Source organism: Lutra lutra, chromosome 17 (genome assembly GCF_902655055.1).
Source record: "Lutra lutra chromosome 17, mLutLut1.2, whole genome shotgun sequence".
NCBI lineage: Eukaryota > Metazoa > Chordata > Mammalia > Carnivora > Mustelidae > Lutra > Lutra lutra.
The window spans coordinates 52,998,127-53,022,938 of NC_062294.1; the positions used below are offsets into that span (position 1 = coordinate 52,998,127).

Consider the following 24,812-nt stretch of genomic DNA (forward strand, 5'->3'; position numbering starts at 1 on the left):
TCCACAGTAAATTTTATTTAGGAATGCAACATACAGTCATAGTATCTCAGACACTGCAGCAAAGTATAAAGACAAATACAACACATTCAGGAAACAACCGGTTGGCTTCTGTCTTCTGGACACCACGGATCTCTCACTGTTAACAGACTAGGTTTGCTCCAGCACTGGCAAGTTCCAACCCAAGTCTGTGGCCACCTCTGGCACTCGTGGCCATTTCAACAGGCATTTTGTGGATGAACATTTGATGCCGTGCTTCCTCTCCATTGTTCTTTCGAAAATGTGACAGGGATTGTGCTGAGGACACTAAAGGGGTCAAGAAACACAGTCCCTGCCCATAGGGGCTCACACTCAATAGTGAGGCAGAGAAGTTAACAGCTGGGACAAGACATGCACACATGTGTGTGCTGCTGGGGCCTCAGGACAGCCACCGGACCAGCTCTGGGGCAGCTGAGAGGGCTTCCTGGACGTGAGGCCCAAGATAAGGACACCTGGAGGATGGGGCGGCGTGTCAGCCAGGCAAGGTAAAGACCTCCTGGTGCAAGTCTGACCCTTTTCTCAATATTGCATTCAAGTCCCTCATCTGACTGTCCTTTCTCCTCTGAAATTCTACATCCCACAGTCGGTCCTATTCACAAGCCCCTTTCTCGCGCTGGTGGTCAGTCTCCACAGGCTCACGCCTTACACCAGGACGCCGTCTCCTCGGACAGACTCTTCACGGCACCTACAACTGTATGTTGGGCAGAGTGGCCGCTCGGCAGACCCTGGCTGGGAGATAGATGGTTTTGGGGGAACCTCTCTAGCACTCTCTACTGGCACTTGGCTGGAGCAAGAAGGATGGGTGCATGGTGGGTGTGAAAGGGGTCTGAGATACACAAAAGATACGCAAAGAAACCACGCCTACGAGGTTGCTGCCCAGACTAGAGCGCTTAGAATACTTGCGTTTTCACTAATGCGAAGCAAACCACAGAACTGTTCTCAACGGCACGGTCACATGAAAGAAAGGAACAAACAGGTATTCACTGCAACCAAACGCTAGACAATAGCTGCGCGCCCCCGCTGCCCCCCAACGCCTTGGGAGCGCACGGGCCCCGGAGGCGGCTGGCACGTCAGTCGAATGTGATCCGGAAACTGCGCTCCTGCTCCTTGCGACGTCCCTCGCACACCTTGGTCACCTCCTCCACCTTCCTCTGCAGCAGGGCCGAGTTCTGGTCGACCCACTGCAGTGAGTCCATGTGCGCGTTGAGGATCTTGCAGATCTGCTGCAGCGGGTCGCTGGTGTCCGCCGGACCCCCGGACGTGTTCAGGTGCTCGATGATGTCCTTGAGGTCCTGGGCCATGCGCTTCAGCTGGGCGTCGATGTTCTCGGCCAGCTTGTAGGTCCTCTCGCGCTCCTCGTCGGCGTGCTGCAGGTACACGGTGCCGCTCTGCTCCTTGACCGACTCCTCCAGAGGGCTCAGCAGGTCTTCCAGCTCCTTCTGCTGAGACAGGATGAAGTCGAGCTCTTGGTCCAGCCTCTTCTGGTCCAGCTTCACCTTCTCCACCTCGCGGTGCAGGGTGGTGATCTTCTCCCCGTTCTCGATCAGCGTGCGGTCCCAGGCGTTGACCTGGGTGGCCTGCTGCAGAAAGTGCCGCTCCTGGTCCTCCAGCTCCAGACTCCACTTGTTGATCAGACTCTCCAGCTGGGCGTAGGTCATCACAGGGCTGGCGGACGGCCCAGTGCCGGCGCCGGGGCCCGGCGGCGCGGTCCCGGCAGCTGGTGCGTTGCTGGCGATCCCAGCTGGTGCCAGTGGCTTCAGATTCAAAGCGAAGCCAGTGGTGGTGGTGGTTGTGGTGGTGGCGGCGGCGGTGGCAGGGGCGGGGGCGGCGGACGCTGTTGTGGAGACGGTAGAAGCTGCTCCAGGGGCCTTTAAGCTGAAGCCCAGCGTTCCGGCCCCGGGAGTTCCGGCCGTGGTTGAAGGGGGACAAAGGGAAAGCCCCGTGGCGGCAGATGAGGTCGGAGCGGTGGCTAGCGAGGAGAACAGCGTGGGGCCAGCACTGGTGGTGGCAGCAGCGGGGGCAGGAGTGGCCGGCTGTGTGGCTCCCGCTCCGCTGGCAGCCGGAGGGGCGGCCGTGAAGGGCAAGCCGGCAAGCGCCGTGGGCTGGGCCGAAGTCCCCAAGGAGCCGATATTGAAACCTGAGGTCCCGGTCTGGGATGTGCTTCCCCCTGTGAAGGAGAATCCCCCCGGTGTGGTGGACGGAGCAGCAGAGGTGGTGGTGGAGCCGAACACGAAGCCGGTGGGGGCTGTGCTCTGGCTGGAGGTGACAGCGCCCGAGATGGCATTGGTGAGGGTGCCGCTGCCCAGCCCAAAGCCGCCAGCGTGTGCCGAGGCTGGGGTGGCCGTCGCACTGCTCACGTTGAGCTTCGGCGCGCTGATTCCTAAGGAGAATCCAGTTCCTCCCGTAGCAGGAGTTGTGGTTCCAAAGCTGAATCCTGGGGTCTGTGTCGTTGGAGCTTGGGTCGTGAGCGAGAACAGGCCAGTAGAAGGGGCACTTGCTGCCGGCTGGGAGGGAGTCCCAAAATTAAACCCACCAGTGCCAGATGTAGAGAAAGAAAACCCGGTAGCAGGCGTGGTTGTCGCCGTCTTTGCAGCGCCAAATGTGAACCCGCCTGTGGGGGCCCCAGTGCCTCCAAAATTAAACCCGCTCATGGCTCCAGATTCTGGTGGTGGTAGCTACGTTGGTTCCCAAAGCAAATCCGTCGGTCTGCAACCTTGGGAAGATTTTTAAAGCAGAGTAAGTCACATGATCAGATGGCAGTTTGGGAAAGGCAACCTCGATGGCCAAGGTGGAGCCGTCTGGAGGGTGGCGGGACTGGGTAACGAGAACATTATGACCGCCACCCCGCTCCCTGCTGTAACCTAGCCAGGCCCTGTTAAGCTAGAGAGGAAAAAGCTCCGGAAGCCCTGGGGATCACGTACTAGGAACCAGATGTGCTTGGGACAGGCACAGCCACACTTAGCACCAGCAGGAGTATTTGCTGCCCTAGAGGAGAGGGTCAAAGAGCCCCTGAGGAGGTCAGACCAAGGCACTTCTGGAGAGTGGGACTAGAAGCACAAAACACCACCTTCAGGGGTGCCTGGGCGGCTCAGTGGGTTAAAGCCTTTGCCTTCGGCTCAGGTCATGATCCTGGGGTTCTGGGATCAAGCCCCGCATCAGGTTCTCTGCTTGGCAGGGAGCCTGCTTCCCTTCCTCTCTCTCTCTCTCTCTCTGCCTACTTGTGATTTCTATCAAATAAATAAAATCTTAAAACAAACAAACAAACAAACAAAAAAACCCCACCACCTTCAGGACCTGCTCCCCAGGATTCCCTGCTGAATGCAAGTGGGAGGTGGTGGACTGATCTGAGTACCGCCCTGAGCATCTTTCTGGACCTCAGAGAGAGGCCCCAGAAAGTAGGGCTCTATGGCAGGGCATTAGGCCCCTTCAGTGCACACCGCTGACCACTTAGGAGGATGGAGGCCTGCTGGAGCGTCCCCCTACCTTCCTTCTAAGTCAGCTAACTTAGAATTCCCCTGAGATTTTTCTCCAGGGACTCAGGAGGTGGCCTCCTTCACCTACAGGTGCAGGGCACAGAGAATGTGCATGTGGGGCACCCCCCATCCTCCCAGCCATCTGCAGCTGAGCTGCACAGAGTGGGGAGGAAGAGGGAGGGAGGGAGAGGGAAAGTGATCGTGGACCCAGAGGATTCACACATGCTCACAGGGCCCTGCACTGGCTCTGGTGAGGGAAGAGAAGGGAGTCCAGGAGGGCCTGTGAACACCTGGCTGTAAGTTCTCAGACACCTGGGGGTTGTGGCTGACCTCAAATTTAACACAAATTCACGGCTGGCTGCCACTGCTCAGTGGGTTCCTAGGCCGCATGACGAGAAATGCCAATTCCAGTGCAGACACCAGGGTGATTCCCAGGCAGCCTGGTATGCCCAGTATGTTCTCCTTAGCCACCAGACCCTAGGCTAACTTCACAACGGTCCTACAGGGAGGTGGGGATGATGGTCCGTATGCACAGATGGGGAAAAGAGAAATTCAGACGGACTTAACTTGTCGATGCTTACCCCACGGTGGGCCCTGAACCTGGCCATGGGCTGTAAACCCCTCTTTATTTCTACTCCATCAAAATGGTCCATCTGGTCACAGGGCACGCAGCCCTGCCCTGGCTCATGGCTGCCATGCTGTACCCCAGCCTCCATCCCATACCCCGCACAGCTTATTTTCCCTTCGTCTCAAACAGCTCAGGCAGCTGAGCAGCAAGACAGCTCCCTGTTCTCAGGCACAAAGTTGGTACTCCATATATAAAGGAAAGACCAGGTTTGAACTCTGCTTCTGCTACAAGTCGTGGGTCCTGGGAAAGTTACTCCTGAGCCTCTCTATGCCTGTTTCCCCAATTCGAACAAGGATGAGCCCCTTCCACTGGGAAGGATAAACAAGGTCATGACAGAGAAGCCAAGTGCCTGGCCCAGGGAAGCCATCCTATTTCCTGAAGTCCTGTTTCCTCTTCCCTCTCTCTTCTGGGCCAGTTTTACTTCTTCAAGTGTCCTCAGGAATCCTCTCGTGCCCTGGGCCAGAGGAACCCTGCGTGGCTGCCCCTCCCCAACTTCTACGGCACCCTCTGCCTTCCTGGCAGACCCCAATATTTCCTCCTTCTCCAAAGACCCATGCTTCTAGGGAGATGACCTCAGTGTGGTCCGCTCTGCCCCTGGGCCACCTGCTTTAAGCCAGATTTCAACTGGCTGCCCATCAGCACCTCCAGGGGTGGGTGTTTGGAAGGTACACTGCTGCCAGACTGATGGGGGCAGTCGCTTTGGCGGGGGAGAGGGAGGTGGCATGTGGCAGGGCCCTAGGCTGTGGCATTTTTATAAAGCTCTTCTGGGGACTCCTGGGGAAATGTCCCTTCATTCGCACTACAGTAATGTCTGAGCCCCCGGGCCACTGGGACCCCACAATGCCCTGCGCCAGACCCCATCTTGCAGGAGAGCAAACACCTCCTCACTTGAGTACCATGGCAAGCCACATCTGCTGTTACTGGCAGCCCAAGGCATCCGAACAGCTACACCTACATGTCTCTGTTCTCAAGACCTCAGCCCAAGAGAGCTTCTATTAATAAGCTGCAGCTAAATTTTTCCACAAGAGCATTTATAAAAAGCTCTCTGTAACTATTAAAAAACTACAAGAAAAACAAGAGTCTGGGGGGGCTTTTCCGGTTTAATGGCTCACCATTTATTAAACGCCTCATCAGTTCCCGATACTACACATGCTAGGGATCTACTAACAGGGGCAAACACTATTGGTTCAGCCCCGTGCTATGCGCTTTAGATATATTATAGCTCACTTACTCCAAAAGCAGGTCCATTTCATAAACTGGGAGAGTGAGAGGCCCAGACAGGACACCTAAGCCATGGCCCTTGCCCTTGAGGTAGTCAGAGACAGGGGAAATGTGAACTTGAGTACCAGAGCTCTAGGTAGGGATGGCGGAGGATGGGGGTGGAGAGGGGTCAGTAAGGGAGCATTTTCCTGAGCTGAGTGTGGGAGGATGCGAGGTCAGGGTTAGTCAGGTGGGTGGGAGGAAGGGCCTGGATGAGGCAGAAAGGTTGACACGGGTGTGTCTCTGGGGTGCTAAGTGATTTGGTGTGGCTGGAGGAGCTGTGTTTGTACATGCAGTAAAGGGTTCACTCAGAAGGCCTGGGTTATCCAAACCCTACACATCAAAGGAAAGACTGGCCCTTTTCTGGTTCCTGTGAGATAACCTGCGAGCCCTGCCAGCTTGACCTCTGCAGGGGCCAGAGACTGAGTAATGAGTCAGTCGCACAGATGCTCTGGCCTACGTGACTGACCCCCAGTAAAAACCCTGGACGCCGAGGCGCAGGTGAGCTTCCTTGGAGGGCGGTACTCCACGTGTGCTGTCACACGGTGCTGCCGGGAGAATTAAGTGCTGTCGTATGACAGACCACTGGAAGCTCACCCCTGCTCTCTCCCAGACTCTGCCTGGTGCACCCTTCACCCTTGCTGATGGATTCTTTCCCCTTTTGTTGAAACCATGAATCTAACAGCTTTGCTGAGTTCTGTGAGTCTTTCTAGAGAATCACCGAACCTCAGGGTGGGCTTGGGGACTTCCGAGCACCACGTGTGTATAGTGCTGTGTGACGTGACGGGAGCTGCTGGTCGGGAAAGGACATGTTGATGGCTCAGACTTCATTTTGCCTGAGTCATGGAGGGACTTTAGGGGTGGGGAGACTAACAAGGCCAGACACATGTGCGGGGAACAGACTGGAAGGGAAGAAACTAGAGGGTCAGGTAGCTGGGAGGAGGCTGCGGTGATGGTCTAAGCCAAGAGCCTGAGCGAGGGGCCAGGACTCTGGGGACAGAGAAGAGAGAACCCCAATCTGGGGAATGCGTGAGTCTGTGCAAAAAATGGAATGAAGTGTTGGTTCTGCAGGGGCTGACTCAAGTGAACAAAGCCATCAACCAAGACCAGGACTTTGGGAGTTTCTCAGACACAAATGTGTCTGAACAGATACACACTACTCTGAGCTCCGAAACAGGCTTTCCACTTTACCGAAGGGGCAAGCTTTCCCACAGGAGCAGCTGACAGTGCTTGGGTCAGGTGCTTAATCCTGGGCGGCCACAGACGTGGCATCTGTAGCTGGGCCTGGAGTGAGGAGGGTCTGCCTCAAAGTCACTGAGTTACTGACAAGAGACGCCTACGCCACTCTGTCCCTATTTGTCAAGCCACATCCGCCTGCCCTCAGAGCCCCGGGGAGTCGTAGGTTCTGAACGACAGACTCGTCCTGTCCCCCAGCTTTGAGGACCACGGTTCTCTGCCATCACCTCCAACTTCACTCAGGTCCACTAACCTGACGTCTCCAGTTCTTTGCTACTCCAAATTCCAACTTTATCTAATTTATTTCCTTAGCCCTATTCTGCGTACAGTGATGACAACACAGACAAAACAAACTCTCTGTAGTGTAACATTCACTCATGCAACAAACACATCTGAGCACCTATGCATGGGCCCTGTTCCAGACCCTGGGAATATGGCTGTGATGGGGAGAGTGAGTCCCTGCTCTCATGGAGCTTCTCCTCCAGCAGAAGAGACAGACAGGAAAACAACGAACTTCATAAAGGAATCCTATATCACTCTTTAATAGGCTAAGCATTATGAAGGAAGAAAAAGTGGGGCAGGAAAAGGGGAACAGGGCAGTGGTATGGGGGTAAAGGGGTTGACTGAGTCATACTGAGGAAAGAGCTAGAACAAAGGCCGGGGGCAGGGAGGTGTGGCCATGACAACAGGAGGCCAGTATTGTTAAGGGGCAGGGGCCACTGTTCCTAAGCCCAGGGACTGACTGACCCTCCCTACCCCAGCCCATTTCCTGTATCTGGAGCAGGGGTGTTTGGGAATTAATATGGGGGGACCTCAGCCTTGGACCAAAGGAATGGAAGGATTAAGAAGGCAACATGTGTGTGTGTGTGTGGGGGGGGGTCTGTGTGACAGAATAATGGCCTCTATACATGTCCACACCCTAACTCCAAACCTATGAATACGAGAGTTCACATGGCAACAGGGACTTTGCAGATGTGTTTAAGTTAACGATTCTGAGATGGGGAGATTACCCTGGATGGACTGCATGGACCCTAAATGTAACCATGAGGGTCTTTAAAAGTGGAAGGGGGAGACAGAAGATGTGACGGTGAAAGAACGTTCTGAGAGATACTATGTAGCTGGCTCTGAAGACGGAGGGAGGGGTTCCAAGCCAAGGAATGCAGGGGGTCTCTAGAAGATGGAAAAGGTAAAACATGGATTCTCCCTCAGAAATTCCAGAAGGAAAGAGGTCCTATGGACCCATTTCAGACTTCTAACTTTCTGAACTGTAAGAGAATAAATGAGTGCTGTTTTAAGCCACTACACCTGTGATCATTTGTTATGACAACCGGAAGGTGACAGAGGAATGGGGGAGAAAGAACAGAATGGACTCAACCTAGACAAATGGATGGGAAACACATCCTGGATTTGGGGCCAAGGAGAGGCTGGAGAAGAAAAGTGACAGGGCCGAGGCGCACGGTCTGCCTCTGTGCGGCAGGGCCAAGGGAAGAGGATACAGCAGTCACTAGGGCCTGGCAGCTGGGGAGCAGGTGGGAAAAGAACAGAGAGCTGTGATTCTGAGAATCTGGACATCCCCTGCTGCTGGGGTGACCGAATCAGGGGAGTGGATGTGTGCAAAACCCAGCAACAACAGGCCACCTACGACAGAGGGAGGGACAAGGTGGCCTGGAAACACGAGAAGGGCTGACGATGGTGACAGTGTCAGCCCACAGGGCAGGATTTTCTGCTTTTGTTCACTACTGTTATGCCCAGCATCTAGAGCAGTGCCTGGCATGCAGCAGGCACTCCATAAATAACTGCGAGGGACCCACAATCTGACAACTAAGAACTACCGTTTACAGAGCACCACCTATGTAATGGTCCTGGGCCAAGAATACTAGGTAGGAGCACAATGAATCCTTCCTGGATGGGAAACAGGCTCAGAGAGGTGATGCAACTTCTTCAAAGTCACAGAGCAGCAAACACTAGTCCCAGGATGGGAATCCAGATCTTTCTGGGGCTAAGTGCTGAAGTTCTGCCTGGAACAAGGAAGGGGATGTCAGAATTAAGTCTTAAAGGATGAACGGGGCTTTCTGGGCAGACAAGTCACCGAGAGAGTAAGATACACAGGCCAGCTTTTGTACACTTTGTGGCTGAAGCAGCAGGCTTTGGGGAGGAGAGGCTGGGGGCCAGGTCACAGAGGTAGATTGCCAGGCTAGTCCATCCAGTGGAGACAAAGCCGTAACATGGTTTCCCTTCCTGATCCCATAGCTGCCTTTCATCTTCACACCTCACACACACTGAGCGCCTGGGTGGCTCAGTGGGTTAAGCCTCTGCCTTCAGCTCAGGTCATGATCTCAGGATCCTAGGATCGAGCCCCCCATCAGGCTCTCTGCTCAGTAGGGAGCCTGGTCCCCCCCCCACTCCGCCTACTTGTGATCTGTCAAATACATAAAATCTTAAAAAAAAAAAGAAAAGAAATGTAGTGAGCCTTCCACACTAGGATCCTGCACTGGGGATGGAGACAGCTGCTATCCCCTCCTCTACACCAGCTCAACTCCACTTCATTTGGGGCAGCAGCAAGTACAGCCAAAGGGTTCTATTTCGCAGGGCTTCTCGATGGGGCTTGGGATTATGAGTCCTGGGTTTTCTAGTCCACTGATGGGCTGGGATGGGGACTGCAGACAGTAGGCCTATAGCTGTCATTAGAAGTCCAGACTGGGGAATTTCTGTGTGCTCTGAGGAAAAAGGCCTTGTTTGTCCTTTTCTGTCAGTCACTTGGCAAGACTCCACAGCCTGCTGGCCAGAGACCCTGCTTCTTCACTCCTAATCCTGGGATCTTAAGTTCTAAATTCATCCCCATGCCTTTTTTCTCACATGAAAAACAGGGATTACAGCTCATAGATCTGCAATGGGCACTTAGCACGCTGCACTCTCGGGGTGCAGGAAAAGCTAACCTCTCACTAATGCAAGCTCTGGCAGCAACTAGAGGAGACGCTCCTGACATTTCAGGCCCATGGCCGCCGGGTGGCGCTGCCAACAACGCTGAGGCCAGGGAGCAAAGGAGCGATCACGGAGGAAGCCACCTCTGCAAAATAAGCAGTTTAGTGGGGCGCCTGGCTGACTGAGTTGGTGGCGTGGGGCTCTGATCTCGGGGTTGTAAATTCGAGTTGGGTGAAGAGAGTACTTAAAACAAAATTAAAAAAAAAAAAATAAATAGGGATGCCTGAGTGGCTCAGCTGGTTAAGCCTCTGCCTTCAGCTCAGGTCATGATCTCAGGGTCCTGGGATCCAGCCCCACATCCGCATGGGAAAGGGGGGTGTCTCTGCTCAGCAGGGAGCCTGCTTTCCCCTCCCCCTCTGCCTGCTTGTGATCTTCTCTCTGTCAAATAAATAAAACACTTAAAAATAAATAAATAAAATCTTAAAAAAATAATAAATTAGCAATTAAGACTTGGAGGACATGTGATGACAGACTCAGAGAGACCAGAGCAGGAGAGAAACAAGGGAGCACAGGAGATGGGAGCAGGAGAGAAAAGGCAGAAAATCAGAGACTGAAGGGACTTTGCCTTTGGCCCCCATCGGCCTAGCCAGTGAAATCGGATTCCCCTCGGGGGCTCAAACACCTGCTGGTACCTTTGCCACTGTGCTAGTGCGGGAACTCCCTGTCCACTCTGCTGTCCCGTTGTCCATCCCACCCCGCCCCCCTCCCCACCGCAATCATCTCTCTCCTCTGGGTTGTCTCACCAACATGTAAAACAGAGGTCACTGGCCACTCACCCACCCCGAGTCAGTGCACGCTGCTGCTGAAACATCTCTTGATTCAGTTCTCCTTTCTTCCTCTAGTCAAAGATAAACTCTCTAACCCTCAGGAACAGGCCTTCAGGAATGGAAATCAACTGATAGCAGCGGGCTGCTTGCTAGCCAGACCACAGCCAAGGCAGAGTCTACAGTTCCAGGCGGGGAAGGGACAGCAGCGTGCTAGGTGGGCTCCGGAGCAGGGAGGGGTCGAGCAGGGAGGGGTCGGTGCACCAGACTAGGGTGCAGCATAGAGCCGCAGGAGGAATCTATGTGAAAGGATCTCGTTTGTTTTGAAGGCCTTCCCCAGGCGGCTGGGGAGGAGCTGGTGGTGTTCTGGGCCACTGTCAGGCTCTTACACAACCACCGGGCCTGGCGGGCATGGGCAACCGTGGTTGCCGGGAATGGAGCCTTCCCGAGATAGGCAGGAGGCTTTTGTAAGCCAAACTGGAAGCAGGAAAACCTAGGTGCTCCGGCAGTGTGAAGGCTTCTCTGCCACAGGGCACGGTGTCCTCAGCAGTGAAGGCAGGATTGACTCCCCCTCAGTTTTTAAAAGCCCTCTCACCCCCTTAGGCCACTTGGGATTCTGGCCCCAATTTCCTAAACCTGTTCCTCCCTGAGGACACCCACATTCGAGGTCCTTCAACCTCCCAGGTATAATGAACTTGTGTTAAATATTAGAGACCTGTGAAGAGAGGACACGAAAGAGGCATGTCTGTCCATCTGTCTGTCTAATCTTCGGGGGAAGGAGCTACGGAAAGCCTCACAGCCTGTTTCACTGCGACTTGTCTTTGCCCCCTGGTGGTGTCCCATGATCAGATTCTTCAACGCCCCTGCACGCTGACTGCTGGGCAGCTTTGTCACACGTGTTCCATTTCTCAACTTACCCAATAATGTGGTGCTGGCTATTTTATTTTCATTTTAAACATTTATTCACTTACTTTAAAGAGACAGCACATATTAGTAGGAGAAGGAGCGGGATGGGGGGGCGGGTGGAGGGAGAAAGTGAGAGAGAAGCAAGAGAAGCTGACTCCCTGTTGAGCATGGGGCTCATTTATTTATTTATTATTTATTAATTCATTTATATGGGGGGCCTTATTTATTTATTTATTTTAAGATTATTTATTTATTTATTTGACAGAGAGAGAGAGAGAGAGAGAGAGAGAGAGAGACACCACAAGCAGGCAGAGAGGAGGAAGCAGGCTCCCTGCTGAGCAGAGAGCCCGATGCGGGGCTCGATCCCAGGACCCTGAGATCACGACCCGAGCCGAAGGCAGCGGCTCAACCCGCTGAGCCACCCAGGCGCCCCTATTTATTTATTTTTAAAGATTTTATTTATTTGACAGAGAGATCACAACTAGGCAGAGAGGCAGGCAGAGAGAGAAGAGGAAGCAGGCTCCCCACTGAGCAGAGAGCCTGATGTGGGGCTTGATCCCAGGACCCTGAGATCACGACCTGAGCCAAAGGCAGAGGCTTAACCCACTGAGCCACCCAGGCGCCCGGTGGTGGCTATTTTAAAAGTAAAATTTAAAAAAAAAAAAAAAAAAAAAAAAAAAGTGAAATTCAAATTTTTTGTGAACAGATCGTTTGTTCACGTGGTTTTACGTTCCAAAGGGAATACTGTGGTCTCCGTCCTCCCCCATCCCCATAGCCACCAGCTCTCTTTCTCAGAGACAAGCGGTTAGGTTTCCTGTGCCTCTTTCCAGATTTTTTTTTTTTTTGATTCATTTAAGCAAATGCAATGCGCGCTCTACCCCTCTGTACACGAGAAGGTCACCTGTCAGACTCACTGTCCATTTTCACTTACTCTATCTTCGGACTCATTTTATGCAGGCTTGTCATCCTCATGGGACGGAGGACACCCAGTCTAGCAGAGGCACCCACAACCTGCCTTGGCTGCTCGCTCCTGTGGTTGCCTCGAGCTGGTACCCAAATACTTCTTGGAATCATACGTTCCCAGCCTTCTCTTCCCTTTCTTCCTTCCCCTGAAAAAACTGGTTTTACCCCAAGTCACTTCCCAGCTAATTAGCAATTACATTCTTTACTCCAAGGCCTGAATTATACCCAAAGGAGCTCAGGTGGTGGGAAAAACAGTTCTCCCACAGGGAAAATAAATCAGGTTAAGACCTACGTGGAAAAGAAGTCAGGAAACAAAAGAATCGATTTTAAGGAAGATTCCAGAATGACGACTCAATATAAAATAACGGGAGTGGAAGAGATCTGAGGAATTCTCTGGTGCTGGGCCCCCTACCTATTTTGCCAAGAACTGTTTTCTCTTCTACTGAAAGATTTTTTTCTCTAACTGCATTTAAAAAAAAAAAGATTTTTATTTATTTATTTGACAGAGAGAAAGATGACAAGTAGTCAGAGAGGCCGGCAGAGAGAGAGGGGAAGCAGGCTCCCCACTGAGCAGGGAGCCCAACGCAGGGCTTGATCCCAGGACCTTGGGATCATGACTTGAGCCGAAGGGAGAGGCTTAACCCACCGAGCCAGCCAGGCATCCCTCTCTAACTGCATTTTTAACCTTTAAATTTTAACTGCACAATTAATACATAAGTCCTTTCTTTAAAAAAATGTCTTGCACATCACCATCAAAGCTAAGATTCTCTTGATCACTACCTTCCACCCTGGTTACCACACCTGTGAGGTAACTGCTGTTAAAAGCTGCCCTGTATTTTTTTAATCTATGTATTTGTATGTGCATTCATAGCCTGAGGAGATGAAATGATTCTAATCTTTCTTTTCTCCAACAACACTCCAACAAGCATGCTTCTTCACACCTTCTCTGGCACAGGCGCTTTTCCAGGGCAGATCCTCAGGAGAGTTGCTGGCTATGGATACTTGCATTTTGGTTTTTCGAGGGGCAACCAAATTGCCCTCTAACTTACCTCTAACCATTTTTATTCTAACTGGCAGTTCCTGGAGAGAATCATTTTCCTACAAGCTGCCAGCACCTGAAATTAGGAAACTCTATCAATCTGATGTACCAACTACATTGTATTAAAAAATAATCAAGCATGGGACGCCTGGGTGGCTCAGTTGGTTAAGCAGCTGCCTTCGGCTCAGGTCATGATCCCAGCGTCCTGGGATTGAGCCCCACATCGGGCTCCTTGCTCATCAGGGAGCCGCTTCTCCCTCTGCCTCTGCTTGCCATTCTGTCTGCCTGTGCTTGCTCTCTCTCCCTCTCTCTCTCTCTCTGACAAATAAATAAATAAAATCTTTAAAAAAAAAAAAAGAAAAAAAATAATCAAGCACAATGGGGCGCCTGGGTGGCTCAGTGGGTTAAAGCCTCTGCCTTCGGCTCAGGTCATGATCCCAGGGTCCTGGGATCAAGCCCCATATAGGGCTCTCTGCTCAGCAGGGAGCCTGCTTCCTCCTTAAAAAAAAAAAAAAAAAAAAAAAAAAAATCAAGCATCAACCATTCAGCACTCATTATATGCCAGCATGGCTGGGTAATTCACAGATATCCTCATTCATTCAGTCAGCACACATCCACTAAGACTTAGAACAGGACGGGCCCTGTGTGGGCAAACAAAGAGACTATGTCATGGTCACCACCTTCATGAAACTTAGAGTGATAAATAGAAAGAAAAAGTTACCAGAACTGAAAAGAAGCACTGAAACAAAAACTCGCACACAAATATTCAGGGGCATTATTCCCTACAGACAAAGTGTACCCTCGCTGGTAGCCACTCTTTCCCTCCAGCATTCCACTGCAGCCCCACTTGTTCTCGACTAAGTATTCCTGCCTTAGGGACTTTGCACCTGTTGGTCCCTCCTTCTGGAACACTCCTCCCAAGTGTCCCCATGGTCACCCTTTACTTTCTTAGTCTTTGCTAAAACTACTCAGTGCGGCCTTCCCTGACTATCCTTAGGACTTAGCACCATCTGAAACAGTAATATACTGAACTTACGGATTTCACTTGTTGTGTCTCTCCATCCAAATGTCAGCTACACGACGGGCAGCAGTTCTGTCTGTCGCTTCCACTGTGGTATCCCCAATGTCATTAACAGCTGCTGGCCATCGCAGGCACTCAGCAAATGCTTGTCAATAAAGAGATCCAGGGGCTGCTTTATGCCAGGTGCTTATACAGACCCCTTCAGTCCTAACCCCTCCAACTGCAAGGTAGGTACCACCCATATTTCCCTTTTAGGGTTAAGTAACTTGTCCAATGTCAACATAAATGTCAAAGTGAGGATGAAAAAGGTAAGGTCTTTTGCCTTCAACTAATTCAGAATTTACTGAGAGTAACAAGAGATAAATGATAGGATGACACTGTGAAAGAGCTCTCGTAGAACCTACTGGAAGCCTAGAGGACACAGTGAGTACCTTCACCTGGGGAATGGGTTAAGGGGAGGGTCAGGGAAACACTCCTTGAGGAGGAAGGGATATTTAAGCTTGGTTTTGAAGGATATAAAGGAGTTAGGGTAGGAAGGAGTTAGGTCAACACCTCATTCCAGGCAAAAGCTTGGAAAGGCAAGGGCTGTTGCCTTGTGGAATGGTGTTGGATACCTGTGTTAAAACTGCAAGATGCTGGGGCGCCTCGGTGGCTCAGTGGGTTAAGCCTCTGCCTTCGGCTCAGGTCATGATCCCAGTGCCCTGGGATCAAGCCCCACATTGGGCTCCCTGCTCTGCGCGAAGCCTGCGTCTCCCTCTCCCACTCCCCCTGCTTGTATTCCCTCTCTCACTGTCTCTCTCTCTCTGCCAAATAAATAAATAAAATCTTAAAAAGAAAAAAAAAAAAAAAGGAAAACAAAACAAAACAAAAAACCCCACAAGATGCCAGGGGTGCCTGGGTGGCTCCGTTGATTAAGTGTCCAACTCTTAATTTCAGCTCAGGTCATCATCTCAAGATTGTGAGTTGGAGCCTGCAACAGACTGAATGTGGAACCTGCTTAAGATTCTCTCTCTCAGGGCGTCTGGGTGGCTCAGGGTGGTCTCAGGGTCCTGGGTTCAAGCCTTCCATCAGGCTCTCTGCTCAGCAGGGAGCCTCCCCCACCACCCCACCTGCCTCTCTGCCTACTTGTGATCTCTGTCAAATAAATAAATAAAATCCTTAAAAAAAAAAAAATTCTTTCTCCTTCTGTCCACTGCTCTCCAAAAACAACCAACCAACCAACCTCCCCCCAAAAACCCATACCACCAGAGCCAAAGAAGATACACAAATGACCAATAAACATAGGAAAAGATGTTCATCATCACTGGCCATCTGGGAATGCAAATCACAACCACAATGAGATACCAGGTCACATCTACCAGGATGGCAATAAAGATGGACAAGTGTTGGTGAGGATGTAGAGAAATCAGAACCTTCACTCACTGCTGATGGGAATGGAAAATGGTGCAGCCACTGTGGAATTCCTCAAAAGGTTAAACTTTGAGTTACCTTATAACCTAGCAATCCCAGTCCTTGGTATCTTCCAAGAGAAATGAAAACATATGTCCATCCCAAACTCGTACATGCATATTTGTAACAGTCAAAGAGTATCAACAACCCAAATGTCCATCAACTGATGAATAGATAAAATGTGGTATATCCATGAAATGGAGTTATCGCTCAGCTTTTATTTATTTATTTATTTATTTTTAAAAGATTTTATTTATTCATTTGATAGATAGAGATCATAAGTAGGCAGGGAAGCAGGCAGAGAGAGAGGAGGAAGCAGGCTCCCTGATGAGCAGAGAGCCTGATGAGGGGCTCGATCCCAGGACCCTGGGATCATGACCTGAGCCAAAGGCCTTAACCCACTGAGCCACCCAGTTGCCCCATCACTCAGCTTTTACAAGACCAGTGCTCTAACCCCTGAGCTATGGAGCCGATCACTCAGCTTTTAAAAGTAATGAAGTATTGGGGCACCTGGGTGGCTCAGTCAGTTAAGTGACCACCAACTCTTGATTTTGGCTCAGGTCATGATCTCAGGATTGTGGGATCAAGTCCCACATGAGGCTCTACATTGGGCTTGGAGCCTGCTTAAGACTCTCTCTCAGGGAGCCTGGGTGGCTCAGTTGATTAGGCATCTGTCTTTGGCTCAGGTCATGATCTCAGGGTCCTGAGATTGAGCTCTAAGTAGGTTCCCTGCTCAATGGGGAATCTGCTTCTCTCTCTACCTCTGCCCTTCATTCTGCTCATGTGCTCTCTCAAATAAATAAAATCTTAAAAAAAAAAAAGATTCTCTCCTTTAAAAAAAAAGTAAAAGAAAAGAAAAAGGAATGAAGTATTGACATATGTTACAAAATGGATGAAGCTTCAAAGCCAGATAAAAGATCATCTATGACGTTATTACATTTATATGAAATGTCCAGAACAGGATAGTCAAAACTAGAGACAGAAAGCAGGTTAGTGGTTGCCTGGGATTGAGGGAAGGGAGGGAACAGGGAGTGACAGCTAACGGATATGGGATACGGGGTTTCTTTTTTTTTTTTTTTTTAAAGATTTTATTTATTATTTATTTGACAGAGAGAGATCACAAGTAGACAGAGAGGCAGGCAGGCGGGGAGAGAGAGAGAGAGAGAGGGAAGCAGGCTCCCTGTAGAGCAGAGAGCCCGATGCGGGACTCGATCCCAGGACCCTGAGATCATGACCTGAGCCGAAGGCAGCGGCTTAACCCACTGAGCCACCCAGGCGCCCAAGGGATACGGGGTTTCTTTGGGGAATGATGAAAATGTTCCAAAATTAGATTGTGGTAACGGCTGCACAACTCTGTGAATGTACTAAAAACCACTGAATTGTACACTTTAATAAATAGAGGTGTGTTATACAATACCTCAAAATAAAACTAATAAACAGACCAACCGGGCATGGAATGGCAGGAAGGGGTTGAGGGGGCAGAAGTGAGGTTACAGAGGTGGGCAGGGGCCAGGCTCAGTCCTTGAGGGCAGGGGCTAGGCAGAGGTTTCCAAAGATAGGATCATGCTTTCTTCTGGGGACAAGTGAAGCTGGCTTGGGAAGGAGACTGGAGTTGAAATGCTCCTGTCGGCTGTGAGCCCATCAGGGACTCCCCAAGAAATGCAGCTGGGCATGGGGGGGTCAGACAGAGAGGTACCTAAGAGTACACAGGGTGGGATTTTATAAAATTCTGTTTTGTAGAATCACACTCATCTGTGCTCCCTTCTCAGCCTCACTCCCTGTAATCAACACCAGCATCTCAGGGGAGAGGCAGTGATGTCACTGGTGAAGGAGGAAAAGGTCCAGGCTGGGTTGTGGTAGAGACAGTTGCCATGAAGATGGTTTCTCTGGGGACCAGGTGAAAGCCACCAGAAGTTGGGGGTGGGGGAGAAGAGTGGCTTTGACTCTGAGAACCAGAAACCAATCACAGCCCCAACCTGCCTCTAGGTATCACTTCCCATGCTAACACTTTTGGAGATTTATTATGTGCTGGGCTGTTTGCAGTGCTTTACCTGCACTGGCTCCCAACTTTATGAGGTGGGAACTGTTCATGACCCAATTTTACAGACATACAAACTAAAGTCAAGAGAACTTCAGTAACTTACCCAAAGTCACACAGGTAGTCAGTACTGACCCACCAGGCTGTCTGACCCCAGAGCTGAGCTAACTACTCACAAGCATCTCCAACGTGACTTTTCCACCCCACCCCCATCACGTGCCATGTCTAGTACTCCCTTCCCACTCTCTAGGGACAGCTTGGGCATGTCTGTCACCTTCCAGACTTGTGTTTCACTCTGAATCCAGTTCAGTGCTGTCCACCTTCTCCAGCTGCAGGCGAGACTCCTGAAGGCTCAGGGTGAAGGGGGAGGAATCAGCTGCTCTTCCCTGTCCCTACCTATGGAATCTGTTCCCAGTCTGTGTGGGGGCAAGAAGAGAAGGGCAAAGGGCTCTTGAACTAAGAGGGGGGCTCTGCTGGTGCTGACCCAATGCTCTCCAGGGGCAGTCCCCACGTGTGTGGGGGACACCTGGGAAGCATGGGGGCCTATGAGGTTTCCCCATTATGGCTCCCTGCCTCTGCCCCTCTCTCTCTTGCTCCCCTCAGCTCCCACCGTTACTGGCCATCCCAGGAGTACTGGCAGGGTTCAGGTCCTGCTTCCTTCCTCTGTGTTCAAGTCACCCGGTGGGAACTATACACATGTGGCCCACCCCATGGCAGGGGGTTTCCACTTCTTTCCCCCCATTTGGAAGGATGAGCTGGTTTGCTTTGAGAAAGGGAAAGCAGCCCTGGCAGCCAGGTCCTGGCATGCTCCAGTCAAATACAGCAAATCCAAAGGATACCAACATCAGGCAGGGCCACTCTGACTGTGGTGGACCAAGATCACTGTGGAATCATATTTCAACACAGACAAAAGCACATTGTCCAAAGCATAAAAATGACCAACCTCTCCTTCCTGGCTCAGAGCTAACAGGTGCTTCTCACATTAACCACAGCATTAGCTCTGCTCATTCCTCCCCAAAGTTACTGAACTTAACCCAGCTGCCATTCTAAGTCCTCCTTAATACATACTTCTTGAGATGCCCTGAGAGCTCCAATGGTGCGTAGCTCCTTAGCTGCAACAGCAAGAAACCCAAATTGTTCAACTACATGTGTTCCTGGTGGCTTCTGGCTGAAGGCACAGCCAGTTGGTAAGGGACACATAGGGTAGTAAGACACCAGCCCCTTTCTGTTAGGCACCCAACCCTCAAGGACCATTCCTGGGACCTGCTTCACTGCTTCCCCACAGACACAGCCCTCTTGACTTTACAGGATGGGACTGGGTCTGAACAAGGCCCTACTCTTCCTCAAACTTGGTCAGTCCAGCAGGGAGAGGTGTGGTCCAAATTGTCAGCAACTCTGGAAGGAGAGTACTTGGCTCCTTTGGTTCTCTGCTCAAGGCAGAGAGGATTACAGATCTGAGGGTGAGGGGCTATCACGGAACCAAAGGTCAGAGACGACCCGCAGCCTGAGAGTCTCTCCACACTCACGGTTTGTTAGGGTTTCTCTCAATTACTTGCCAGCCTTTTAAAACTGTATCTTATAGAAAATGCTGGATTTTCAACTTCTGTACAATCGGGAGCTCTGCACCGCTGGGCCAGTACTGCTACCCAGCAAGTTGGGCCACCCCTGAGCCACAACTGTGCCTTCCGGGTGCCGGGGGTTTTGAAGGCCTCTCCCTGACACACGGCCTTTGGGTTTGCAAAGGTGGCTCACTCGCTGAGCCATGAACAGTCCTACATCTTTTCATGTATCATCTCTTTGGTCCTCATCTGCTGCCCTCTGAGGGTTGTTACTGTCCCCAATTAAGCGACGAGGCCACTGCAGCATAGCATCCTGTTGGAGCTCACACAGCTGGAAGTGATGGCACCGTGAGCTCTGGGGCACTATGTGGTCAATCACCTTCAGTTTGCCTGGTCCTTTTCCTACAGCTAGTCCCAGTGGGCATGGGCAGGGGCACCCTAGGACTGACCCCAGCCTTCATCTCCTAGATGAGAAAACAGGCTCCTAAAGGGAGGTATGGCAGGCTGGACACTGGCTCTCCAAAGAGATCCACATCTCAGTCCCCAAAACCTGTGAATGTATTACATGGCAAAAGGGGGTTTGCAGATATGACTAAATTGAGGATCTTGTGATGAAAACATTATCCTGGACTATCTGGGTGAGACCCAATGTAACTGTAAAGGCCTTGGTAAGCTATAGGGCAAGATCATCAAAAGAGAAAACAGGAGAGGAGATGATGGAAGCAAAGATCAGAGGGATGTAAAAAGGGCCATGAGCCCAGGACAGCCACTTCTGGAAAAGGCAAGAAAATGGATTCTCCCCTTCAGCCTCCAGAAGGAACACAGCCTTGTGAACCTATGTTAGACCTGCAGTCTTCAGAATGAAAAGGGAATAAATATTGTTGCTCTGAGCCACTAAGTTTACGATGGTATGTTCCAGCAGCCATAGGAAACCTATACAGAAGATGGCTGAGGTGCTGGAGCTGGTGCAGCAGCGTGAGACCCACCTAGGCGGGAAGACCTGTGGCCGCCTCTGCCCAGTGACACATGACGGGAGCAGGGAAGGGCTGTGAAGCTACTGGGCCACGTGGCAGATTGATGCTGTACATGCCTGGCCTCTACACTGCCTTTTCCCCAGCTGGGATGGCCTTGGCCTTCCTGCCCTTGTTTGCTGGGATGTCCGCCTCCGCCTCCTGCCCCCACCCCACCACCACCTGCATGACCCAGGTACCTGCCCTAGTGCCTCTTCAGAAAGAATCTAGGTCCATCTGATGCAAACTCTGTCCCTTTTCCATCATGCCAGGCTGTCACCTTGATTGGGAAACCAGTGAAGGGTGGCTGGTGAGGAGGGCCTCCACTAGCATAGGGGAGATGGGGAGGAACAGGTCGGAATCAATAGATTTGGCAACTGTAAGCTGCAGCAAACCTGCGGTGAAGGTCTGGATGAGGTGGCCTCCCAGCGGGCTATGCCCTAGGCTGGGGGTCAGGGACTTCATAGATCTGAGGGAAAACAGGCTCTCCCTGGGGCTTGTAGGGCCCTGGAAGCTGTGCAGTATTGCAGAGGCCTGGGCTCTAACTAGCACTGTGATTGTGCACAACCCTCTTCAGCTCTTGGGACCTCAGTCTTGCCCCTTGCAAGACAAGCAGGTTTACTTCTGCAATCAGAGGCCCCTTCTGAGCACGGAATCTCAGATATTCAGGATCCTGCATAGGTGGCTGCTCTCGAGGTACCCCCCTCCGCCCCATCTCTTCCCAATTCAGGCATGGCTCTAGGGCTGTGCTAACCAGGAACCGTTGCCAGGTGAGCCAGGGCCCCCAGAGAATCCCCTCCACTCCCCCTCCCCATCAAAGAGTCTGGGTGATGCAACCAGCCTGCAATTTCCACCTCACTCCCCAAGCCTGGCTCCTCCGCACTGAAAAAGAGTCCCCAAGCCCCACCCATGCTCCCAGTTCAGTAGTTGAAGGAACTGGGGCACCTGAACCCAGGGACACTCTGCAAGGTGAGCGAGGCAGAGGCGTCTGAGTCCTGGAAGTGCCATGGGTCTGGGTCAAGAGTAAGCACAGAAGGCTCAGGATGCCAAGACCTGGGCTCAAAGGTAGCCACTGATGACCCACCACCCGCAAATTAGGATACACCGGAAAAGGCTAGGGACCTAAGGGTGCAAACTCAGTAGGAATCAGTCAAGCTGACACCAGGGCTGAATCGGGGGAGATCCAACAGCTAGGGAGAGAAAAAGGTGCCAGGGGCTGGGACAGGAGGACCAGCATCCCGGCCCCAACGTCTCCTCAGTCAGCACATGCGGCATGTAGCTGGCAACAGGATTCCCACACTAAGCAAGTTCATTTCCAGTTACTAAAAAACATTCTACCTGGCCACCCTCTCAAACACCCATAATCCCAGTCTCTGAGACAAAACCAAATTGAGGGGTATTACACAGAATAACCAATCAGCACTCTTCAAAGCTGCCAAGGTCATGAAAACCTAGCAAAGTCTGAGAAACCGCTGCAGACACCAGAGGAGGCTAAGGAGACATGATGACTAAATGTGGCATGGCATCCTGGAACAAAAAAACAGCATTAAGAATAACTAGTGAAATCAGAATAAAGCAAGCACTTTAAAAGCCCACACCAATGTGGGTTCTTCAGTTGTGACCAATATACCACTGTAATGTAAGAGTCAACAATGGGGAAAACTGGATGAGGGGTATATGGGAACTCTGTACTATCTCTGTAAACTTTCTGTAAATAAAAATTATTCCAAAATAAAAACTTAATTAAAATATACCTTGTTGGGGCGCCTGGGTGGCTCAGCGGGTTAAGCCTCTGCCTTCGGCTCAGGTCATGATCTCAGGGTCCTGGGATCGAGCCCCACATCGGGCTCTCTGCTCGGCGGGGAGCCTGCTTCCCCCCCTCTCTCTGCCTGCCTCTCTGCCTACTTGTGGTCTCTCTGTCAAATAAATAAATAAGATCTTTAAAAAAAATAAAAATAAAAAATAAAATATACCTTGTTTACGTTTACATACTAAAAGCTCTTTTCAGAAGACCACCCAAGAAGCAAGCGCTGTTAACCACCGTGTATATTGCTATGCTTCTGTTAACTAAACTCCATACTTTATTCTGGTACTATTTGTGGAAACCGAGGCACAGCGAAGTGAGAGAAATTGCCAGCAAGCTAATAAGTGGGGTAGAGTTAAAGTCTGAACCGAACAACCTGGTGCCAGAATCTGTGCTTAATCGCTACTCTATGCTGCCTAGGTAATAACTTAGCCCCCATAGGTCAAGTCCCCAAATTCTGGCAGAGTGGACAGTAAGTGCTCTAAGTGAAAGAAGTCAGATCCCAAGAGGGACTTCCTGCATGGAACAGAAGCCTGCATATCGCCATTCCCAGAGAACTCTCAAGATAAAGGTTCCTCCACCTCCTCTGGATCTCTTTTAACAGCCACATTGGATGTTAAGTTGAATTCCCCGTGTCCTGCTGTGCACAGATCCAAGATGAGAAATGGAGGGGTTTCTGAAGCAAAGACCCACACCCACCTGGGCTACTGGAAGGGCTAGAACACACGGAAGGGATGGTCAGGAAGCCCCCTCTCTTTTAGTAAAGGGCAGTGCAGAGCTCCCTATTTTGGGCAGGGTTGCTAAACTGATCCAGTGGGGGAGAGGTGAAACAGAGGGCCTTCTGAAAGGAATTCCGGATGAGTGCTAAAAGAAGGGCTCATGGGAGGTGGGCAGAGGATGGAGAAAAGAGAGAGGGTGATGATGCCTGTTTCCCTGCAACCGCGCACCGCCAATGCCGCTGAGCGTCCATTATCTGCAACGGGGTCAAGAGTGGGGATGGCTGGCCATTAACTGACGCCCTGAAGGAGTGAAGAAGATACAAGAATGACCTACTAGCAGGGTTGGATGGTCCAACGTCCGGGGCTCTTGCCAGGGCTGGAGGAAGGGTTGAGACTGGACCCCAAAATGGACCCCCCAGGAAGGGGTGGGGTTATTAAAAATTAAATACGTCAACCAGGCACCTAAGAACACGGCTCTGGGTTTCACAGGCATCGAATTACTTGCCTTTCACCAGGCAGAGTCAATTATTTCCTTCATTTTGTAAGTAGTTCCCGATCTACGAGACTACAGAACTTCTTTGCCACCGTCGCAGGTCGGAGATTTGAACGGCGCGCGCGGTCTCATTGTGACTCAGACCAGAGTCTAACCCACAAAAACGGTTCTCAGCGTGGGGCGGCGGTTGGGGGACGGAGACTAGCATGTGGCGGGCCGGAAATTCGGGAAGCGGGGCCAAAGAAACGAAAAGTGACTGGTGCAGATCTCAAAAAAAAAACAGGGACTGAATCCCCAGAATCGGGGGGCGGGGGGGCTGGACCTCAGAGTCAGAGAGACAGAGAACAGAACCCCAGAGTCAGAGGGAGCAAAGGGCCACCCACCCCGGATCAGGAGGAGGGGGCCGGAACCCCAGGGATAGGAACGAAGACGGGACTGGATCCCCAAGTCAGAGAGAAAAAGGCCACACTTTTGGGGTGGGGAGGGGACTGGATCCCAGGATCCCCGAGAGGAAGGGGCTAGGCCCGCCTCCCGGTTGGGGCCTCGCGGGGCGGGGCGCGGAAGGATCCGGGCGGGCCGTGCTGCGCCACCCTCGGTATATCTGTCCCCAGTCCCCGCGGCCGCCTCATTCCCCGTCTTCAGATCACAATATCTCTTCAGGCTACCGAGACGCCCTCTCCGCCCGCGTAGCCCCGGCTATGGCTCTGTAGCCGCGACCCGCTCCGTGTCCCGGTCCATTTCCGCGCTTACCGCGCTTGCGCTCTTCTCTACCGCCTTCTTTTCTTCAGCGGAGGCCGCCGCCGCCTCTCCTTTCCGCAGCCATGGAGTGAGTAACCGCTCGCCCCTCCCTCTCCAACCGCCTTTCCCGCCCTTTCGAAGCTCGCGGCCTTCACGACCAGTCGGGGGGGTGGGGGTGGGGAGACGAGAGTGAGGAATCACGGTCGCGCAGGCGCAGAAGAGAAAAGACGTGTCGTTGGCACGTGGCCGAGCATGCGCATTCGGCCCGATGGGGGGAGGGTGCGTTCTCCGGGAGAATGTTGGGAGTTTGAAGACGGTCTGCGTGCAGGTGCGCCTGCGCACTAGCCCCAAGGTGGGAGGGGTCAACGAGTGTGTCCGCGAGCGGTTGCTCACGTGCACGACCCCACCAGAGCCCGTATTTTTCTGTGAAGGGCGGACAATAAGCAGCTGCACATGCGCACTGAGTCCCCCAACCCCCGTTTAGGTGTGAGAGCAGTTGGATCGGTAGCGGAGCATGCGCTTTGGCCCTGGGCGAGAGAGCCGCGTGTGGAAGGGTCGGAGTAGGGGCCGGGTTTTCCGCCGGCCCCTTCCTCTCTCCCGGCTCCACGTTGCGCAGGCGCACAGCACAATTTACGTTTCATTCAGGCACCTGCTGGGGCTGTGGCGGGGGCCGACTTAGATTGACAGGGCGGAA

The 24,812-nt window shown here is 51.9% G+C and overlaps 3 protein-coding genes across 6 annotated transcripts in view; 1 reads left to right on the forward strand and 2 right to left on the reverse strand.

Moving 5' to 3' along the window:
• Positions 1 to 24,246, reverse strand: part of IL4I1 (interleukin 4 induced 1) — a 37,759-nt gene extending 13,513 nt beyond the window's left edge. For both annotated transcript variants that reach the window (XM_047712168.1, XM_047712167.1), the window contains exon 1: positions 24,131 to 24,246. The gene's annotated coding sequence lies outside the window, so the exon portion shown is untranslated. The remainder of the gene's footprint in view (positions 1 to 24,130) is intronic.
• Positions 1 to 24,263, reverse strand: NUP62 (nucleoporin 62). Of its 3 annotated transcripts, XM_047712173.1 has the most exons (3): positions 24,131 to 24,263; positions 2,036 to 2,749; positions 1 to 1,837 (listed from the first exon to the last, which is right to left on the reverse strand). In XM_047712173.1, the coding sequence occupies exons 2-3, from the start codon at positions 2,685 to 2,687 to the stop codon at positions 1,107 to 1,109; spliced, it is 1,383 nt and encodes a 460-aa protein (XP_047568129.1). In that variant the 5' UTR covers positions 2,688 to 2,749; positions 24,131 to 24,263; the 3' UTR covers positions 1 to 1,106. The 3 variants fall into 3 exon arrangements, with proteins under 3 accessions (XP_047568129.1, XP_047568127.1, XP_047568128.1); XM_047712171.1 differs by having other exon boundaries at positions 1 to 2,749; XM_047712172.1 differs by lacking the exon at positions 24,131 to 24,263 and adding an exon at positions 3,840 to 4,021 and having other exon boundaries at positions 1 to 2,749.
• Positions 23,895 to 24,812, forward strand: part of ATF5 (activating transcription factor 5) — a 4,686-nt gene continuing 3,768 nt past the window's right edge. The window contains exon 1 of the mRNA XM_047712179.1: positions 23,895 to 24,206. The gene's annotated coding sequence lies outside the window, so the exon portion shown is untranslated. The remainder of the gene's footprint in view (positions 24,207 to 24,812) is intronic.

Bases quoted from the DNA above. Each gene is read 5' to 3' on its own strand.
- NUP62 (XM_047712171.1), bottom strand. From the start codon at position 2,687: ATGAGCGGGTTTAATTTTGGAGGCACTGGGGCCCCCACAGGCGGGTTC.